This window comes from Saccostrea cucullata, unplaced genomic scaffold, assembly GCF_032062105.1.
Source record: "Saccostrea cucullata isolate Sc308-1 unplaced genomic scaffold, CSIRO_AGI_Scuc_v1 ctg7956, whole genome shotgun sequence".
NCBI lineage: Eukaryota > Metazoa > Mollusca > Bivalvia > Ostreida > Ostreidae > Saccostrea > Saccostrea cuccullata.
This window is the reverse complement of record NW_026927151.1, coordinates 21,247-29,384: the sequence shown is the minus strand read 5'-3', so window position 1 is coordinate 29,384 and position 8,138 is coordinate 21,247. Positions and strand designations below refer to the sequence as shown.

General features: G+C 35.0%; 1 protein-coding gene across 1 annotated transcript; it reads left to right on the top strand.

The window, feature by feature from the left end:
- The first annotated feature begins 6,337 nt into the window (after positions 1–6,337).
- On the top strand, positions 6,338–7,801 carry LOC134273599 (uncharacterized). Its single transcript, XM_062755786.1, has one exon. The coding sequence runs from the start codon at positions 6,338–6,340 to the stop codon at positions 7,799–7,801; it is 1,464 nt and encodes a 487-aa protein (XP_062611770.1).
- Positions 7,802–8,138: the final 337 nt, after the last annotated feature.

Genomic DNA, 8,138 nt, shown 5'->3' with positions numbered 1-8,138 from the left:
ATCTTGTTCAGGTAACTGAAAAATCATTTGAACACTTGACCAGGGATTGAAAACAAAGCAAATTCAAAGAATTGTGATCCCTTGTTTTCGATGTCTGAGTGGATGGGATGTGGTTTTTGTGTCGCTTGTGGAGCAGGAGGGTACTAAGGGATCATCCTACCCAGCGTCTGTCCTTCTGTCTGTCACACCCTGTATCTCAAGAACTGTAAGAGATAATAAACTTGATATTTTGCACTTGTAATACTTGGCACTAAGGCATTTGGTTACCAACTTCTTTACCTTGTTTTTTTTTTTTACCTACTTTACTCAAGAGTAAAAGTTCCAATGTACGTCATATTTTTGATAGTTAATGTATTCAATCCATAACAGAAACATTCAATGAACTTGAAAACATAACAGATATGTAATGCATAGGCGTCGGAAAACGGTGGGGGGAGGGGGGCTTGCCCCCCCCCCCCCCACTTTTTTTGCAAATATATACATATTATAGGCATTGAAAATTTGGGTTTACCTTTTTTTGTTGGTTTAGCAGCCCCCACACACCCTTTCAATTAGCCCCCCCCCCTTTCAATTTGCTTCCGACGCCTATGTAATGTGTTGAATACTCAGCTTATTAAGACATAATTCCCATTTATTCCTATAAGCATATAAAAGTAGGATTGTCCTTTACCTTGAATTTTGGTAAGCGGTATCTTTCTCTATTTTTAATTGATAAAAAAAATCAATTTTAAAAATGTTATCTGAAAAAAAATGTACAATTTCCATTCTACATCTAATGTTCAATGCATCTTTCCACCACAGTATTTATTGATTTTCATATTATTTGATTTTTTATTCAATAAAAAACACTTTTCCTCATAGAATTCAATGCTATTTTCTGAAAATTTCTCGCAAGCAATCCTTTCCTACTATATAATACTTTAATTTAATATAAAGAGTATTATGTATCTGACGGACATTTAAGGGTAGAAAATTTGGTCCTATTAGGGATGGATGTCCGTAAAGGTGCATGGACACAGATTTAAAGCTAATATTTTCTGGATAATATTACGACTTATATATTTTAATAGCATTTCACGTACACAAAAATATATTTTATTATTATCTTATTTCATCTAAAAGTTATAAACATCAAATTTTTAGACGGGTTTTATTGACACATCCTTGCACTTTCACAAATTATGATTTTATTCTTAATACTTGGGAAAAGTAGCAATCTTGTAGTGTAGAAATGAAAATATCAAAACTATAATCAAGAAAGAGTAGAAATGGTCGAAAGCAAAACATACACACAGCACTTTGTCAGTCCGTGCAGTTGTGGTGAGCAGACTTTAACAATTGAACGCTCCCGGTGAATCGTAACATCAACAATAACAAAGCTCGTACCCTGTCTACAAAAACTATACGTTTCACGGGTGTGCCAGGGTGATCAATTTGCGAAACGTACACAACACTTATAGGGTACAAATATCAACTTCTATAAGAATTTTTCTTTCTCCAAAAACCTTGCATTTATAAAGATTAATAAATTGAAAATTGTTGCATGAAAAAAATTGAAGCTTCATTTTGAAGGATTTTAAATAAAATATTAATTTTTGAAGTTATCCTTCCAATCCTGGCTGAGAATCGGATATCCTTAAGTCCTTTAATTTCAAATTTCAAAATGGAAATAATTACTCAATTATGACCGTTTTTGTTAAAATGCCTAAAGTGCGAGTTTCATATGTTTTCGGATGTACCTTTCATTCATTTAAATCTCCATGTGTTTTCCATTTTTTTAAAAACAGAAAAAGCTTTCTAAAATGCCGTGTATGTACGTACGACAATGTGCAAGTGAAGTTGACATGGTCCACGCCGATGGTAGTAAAGGAGAGTTGTATTTTCTTCCTTTGTATTTGTTTATTTTATTGAAAACCATTAAAAATACCACCAGGGAGATGTACAATGCTTACTTGTATTCCTTGTAACCATTAAAAATTGTTAGATTTTCAAAAAATACCACTTAACCACAGGCACCTGACGTTATTTATTTTTCTTTTAATAAAAAAAATATACCCTTACCTTATAATAATTTAATTCTGGTTGTAACGCTGTATTTGATTGGATAAAAAAATTATTTTATATCGTATAAAATGGGTTGCCTACGTCACAATGACTTGCGTCAAAAACGTATCAATCCGCCTGACGTTACATTCAAAATTTGTACAAATCGACGAGGGATTTTTAATATTTGCAAGTGTGATGCGCCGTTCTGGCTGCAGTGTCCGTAAGTTTAGACCTCGAAAGACTGGCCACAGAAAGAATATGGTTGCAGGGAATTTATTTGACGGAGTTTCAGACGAAAATACAAGTGGATGTGACAGACATAGAAAAATCCAAGATGGCGCCGATGGGGACCTTGGTTTATTATAAGGTAAGGGTATATTTTTTTTATTAAAAGAAAAATAAGTAACGTCAGGTGCCTGTGCACTTAACCATCGTAGGGTTTAACCGGAAATTCACTGAAACCGGAACCGGAAGTACCTATGGTCAAGGCGTAAACACGTACTTCAAAAGGGCTACTGCATAAAAATTACTCAATATTGTGGAAGGAACCTATCTGCATGTGCAATTGCTCTGCACTCATCAAAAATTAATTGAAGTCTCCTTAATTATCCAAATTATTAGAAACAAACTGGAAGAGTGGGGAATGTTATGTTCTTTAAGCTTAATATTGTCGGGTACAAACAATTTCGGTAAGCTTCAATGTCATCCACATCTCAACCCTATAGAACATGAATGGGACATGATGGACCTGAGAGTGAGAGCTTTTCCAGCAGCAGAATCTAGCGGAACTATAGAGGGCCACCTAGTCCATACATGGAATAACCTTCAATAATAAAGATTTTTCTTTGTGTGTTTTTTTTAGAAGCAATGGAGGATAAAAGCAGTATTGAACGTTGCGATTTTTTAATTCTAAGGTGCCTTTTCTTTTCTGCATTTTGTGTTAAAGCCCTTCAATAAAATTAGATTAAGTGAAAAAAACATGTTTTGCTTCTTTTTATCCTGTATTGTTATCAATTTATATTGTCTAAATTAATTAATATAAAAGCAGTGTAAAGCAAAACATACCTGGGGACTTAGAAATTTTGATTAGTATATATTTGTGAAGGTTGTGATATTCAGATAGTATAGCTCAAATGTAGGACAATCTTACTAAGAAATATATTTGTATATGATTTCAAGCTTCTTTTCGGTTTAAAAAAAAAAATACACGACGATTGGCGAAAATATCGATTTCTGCTATAAAATATGATTTTTTCCTAAGACAATCGTTCAAGTTACAGCAGATAATTGTTGTAGAACTAGCTCTGTTTTAATCTACAACTAACAATGGCATATGGTTCATATGACTGGCAGAAAATAAAATTTATTTGAAATGTTATGTTACATAAAACACAGTACATTATTTAACGTATTAGTACTTTATACTAATAATAGACTAACAATTAGTATGAAAAACGTCAGTCAGCATTTGACTCAATGATGAATTGTGTTTGCTGACAAGGTCATAGTATCGACCATAGAACTTACGAAATTATAACTCTAATCGAGACTGCTGATATTCTTGTTTCATCAATTTGTTTGTCAATAATTTACCTCGACTCGTTTTAGAAATTATTCATACGCAGAACATGCTCTTCCTTATCATGCTTATTGAATCAACTGAGAGATATAAACTCCGTATGCAGGTGATGAAGGTATATTGTGGCATATTAATAAGTAAGGGAGGTCGACGATAGGTTAGTTAAAGTCATCACGTTTATCATAGACCTTGGTTGTTAGATTACCATTAACGTCATTTTCAAGTAAAATATCCAAGTATGAAAAAATGAGCCAGACTCTGTAGTATCTTTTATCTCAAGTTAAGCAGGATATATCGAATCATTTTATAAACCAAGTGGGTGTCGGAAAAATAATCTACAAACATCAATTTACTGTACCAGGATGAACTCGAACATAAGGAGATTTGTCTCAGAAATTAAAATTGAAATAAATAGGCAGCCGATCGCATTTTTACCCTGACTTAATTAAAGCGTATTTAATAAAGCCATTTTACTTAATGCTTCTGTCTCACTGAAAGAAAAACCTAGTGAATTTAACTAGTGTGTTTCGTAAAGCGTTGGTCTTGATTAGTAAACTTTCAGTTTACTGGTTAAGATAGTGAGTTGTGGAGCGGGGGTCGTATAGATACTTAGATACCTAGTGAAAGTTACTCATCAATTCTAAATTTACTAATCTTATCTAGTAAATATACCAATATCTGGTAAAACTACTATTAAGGTAGTGATTGTATGGACAGTGAATCTACTAGTTTTCTTCGTGACATTAACTAGTTATTTTTTACAGTGTGAAAGAGGGGCAGATTTTTCTGTTTGATTTCGTGAACTGGTTTTGCCATACTGCAAAAAGGGGATATGGTCACCCGACTTAAAATTTAACAAGAGGCCCATGGGCCTTATAGGTTACCTGAGCATTATGCAACAACTTTCCAGTGATTGAATTTGATCCATGTTTTAAGCCAGATGCTACAGCATTTACAATTTTAATCATCATAACTGTACACTTAGCAGTTGCTTAGTTTGGTTACTTAATACCCACAGGCAGGGTAGGGGAACAAAAAATGCATTTCAACAAATCAGTAATATTCAGCAATAATCAGCAGTGCCGCTACCACACATGAACCCTTGACTCTTAGGCCTAGATCCACACACTGCACAATTTTTGAAAAGGCATCCTTGCTTTTCAAAAGTATTTGATTAATACCAAGGAGCAGATTTCAAACAATTCATTATTTTTCAGCATATAAGTACAGCCACCCCCCTATGGTACTACTGAACCTGGGGCCTTGAAATTCACAATGCTGGAAGATTAGGGCCCTTGCTCATAACTATATAGGTAGTTCATATGCTTAATACCCAGGGGCAGAGAAGAAAATATTCAAAGATTAAATGTTTTTTCACTATATAATCAATAGAGCCCCGCCCTAACACCAGAACCCTTGACCCTGGGGCCATAAAATTCACAATTTTGGTAGAGGCATTCTTGTTCATCATAACTATGTACTTAGTTTATTTAATACTTTGCAGCAGTCAGAAAAAGATTTTAAAAGAATTCATGTATGTTCACTATATAATCTATAGAGCCCCGCCCCAACAACAGAACCCCTGACCCTGGGGCCATAAAATTCACAATTTTAGTAGAGGCACTCTTGCTCATCATATCTATGTACTTAGTAAGTTAATATAATACCCAGGAGCAGAGAAGAAGATTTTCAAAGAAATAATGCATTTTCACTATATAATCAATAGAGCCCTGCCCTAACACCAGAACCCCCGACCCTGGGGCCATAAAATTCACAATTTTGGTAGAAGCACTCTTGCTCATCATAACTATGTACTTAGTTAGTTTATTTAATACCCAGGAGCAGAGAAGAAGATTTTCAAAGAAATAATGCATTTTCACTATACTTATTTAGTCCCACCCTAGCACAAGAACCCCTGACCCCAGGGCCATGAATTTCACAATTTTGGTAGAGGGCTCAATGCTGATTACAATCATGCAAACAGTTTGACTGCGTTATGTCCAGGAGTAAAGAATAAGATTTTTAAAGATTGCATTAATTTAAGTGGTTTTGGCCCCACCCCCCAGGCCCCAGGGGGGCAGGGATCATGAAATTCACAATTTTTGTTCCCCTTTACCCATAGATGCTTTGTGCCAAATTTGGTTGAAATTGGTTAAGCAGTTGCAGAGAAAAAGCTGAAAATGTTCAAAAGTTTACGACCGATGAACGACGAACGACGTACGACAACGGACGAAAACAGATAGCAATAGGTCTCCTGAGTGACTCAGATGACCTAAAAATTGTTGTTACTGCTGCAATTGGAGACCTTACACAATATTGAAACTGAATTTGACTTTTCAAACCCATATCTGTGATCAGTTTCACAATTTTTCTTACAAAACAGCACACAATTGTGGATAAAATTTGCCTTATATTGTTATGTGATGACAAGCTCATATCACAATTTAATTGAAAGTGCTGTGTCTTTTTTTTTACTTTGTTTTATAATAAATATCTTAAATTGCTAAACTAATTTTGCCCAGTATATATATATATCTTTCTTATTTTCTCTGGTTCAAAATAGTGTAGCATACATGTACACCTGTATGTTTACGCTTCATTGCACATCCATGTGTATTTTGAATAAATATAAAGTTTTGAACTTCACAACCTGTTGTTACCTAATATGCACACCGAAAACTAGGACATTCAGGTAGGCAACACCTGACAAACATGGCTGCCAGTACCACCAATTGCAAAAAATTGTCATTGGGCTCTCCTCTAGCACCCATATTGATGTGTGAATCCCACAATTTACCCATTGATGTTATATGCGAGGATTGTGATGAATTTATTTGTGGTGAGTGTGCAAAATCAAATCATAGAGATCATAATTGGAAAACTCTAACCACAGCGGCCACTCAAAGGAAGAGAGGTCTGCTTAAATTTCTGAAGAAGATCAAGGAAAAAAATCTGCCAGGAATTGATGAGAAGTTGGAAAAGATGTCAAAACAGATGAAAGAAAATAAAAAACTGTGTGACTCCGAGATTGAAAAGCTTAAGATGCATGTTGATGAAATAATGGCAAGGCTTACAGAAATTAAAAAACTCCATGAAAAAACATTGAGAGACAATCTGGTTAAAAAGAATGATCAACTGAACCTTATGAAATCTGAGTTAGAGAAGAAGAAGAGAGGAATTGTTGACACAGTGGAATTCATGGAGGAGAACAACAGCACCATGTCAGATTACAGCTTGATTGACAACCTCAGAGAACTGACAAAAATGCTGTCTAAACTGGAGGTTAATAGGACAAACTGTGAACATTCAGTGAGATTTATTAGAGGTGAAATCAATGATGACTTACTTAAGTCTTTGATTGGAAAAACTACAGATTTAGATGATATTGGTGTGACTCAGATAAACTCCTTTCAATATGGAGATGAAGTAATACACATCTTGAAGGCTCTCAGTGAAGACCAATGTTACGTCAGTGAAAATAAATCTATTAAATATACAGAAAAAGTCAATCAGCAAGGGAAAAAAACACAACAATTTGGTATTTTACCTAATGACATGTGTGTGACAGGTAATGGTGATGTATATTTCACTGATTTTGATAACAATTCCATTAGCAGTCTGTCACCATCAGGATCTGTCTCTACAGTCATCAGTACACATCCACTGGTACCAGGAGGAATCTGTCAGTCAGTGGGCGGAGGACTATTGGTCACCTTGAGAGACAACGCACCAGATTTTTACAAATTAGAGTCACACAGCAGACGTCTGGTGAGGCACATCACAGTGAAAGGTGATTTCATCCATGATTATGAGTACCAGAAGGACGGTCACACCAGACTGTTTACATGGCCACTTTGTGTCACACAGAACAGTAACAGTGATATCTGTGTTGTGAACAGTACAAGTCGCACTTCAGGTGATCTAGTGATTCTGTCTCCCTCTGGTCAAGTAAAGTCTGTCTACCGTGGACAGAACCTGACAAAGAACTTTAATCCAACTGATGTAGTGTGTGACTCCCTCTGTAACATCCTTGTAACTGACTGTAAGAACAACCAGATCCATCAACTGAGTCCTGACGGGGAGTTCCTGAAGTTCTTACTGACAGAAAATGAAGATGATGGTCCATACTCAATGTCCCTATACAAGTCAACACTGTGGGTGGGATATTGGGAATGACTTGTCAAAGTGTTTCAGTACAAAATGTGAATAGAAAATACCTTACTTGAAATTAGAACAGTTATTTGAAATTAGGTCATCAAAATCATCAAACTACGAGGGTTGTCCGGAAAGTTCGTGGACAACATTGATAATTACTGACAAACATTGATAAAATATATGAAACTATTATTTTCATTAAATTTATGTTTCAATTTATTAACATGCAAGGTTTCAACAAAAACAGAGCACAAATATTTATATTCTTATCAGATTAAAAAAGACGCACACTCATACCCGGAGCACTAAAATGAAAATTCTTGATGTTACCCGATGTCAAAAGCATAATACAAATACA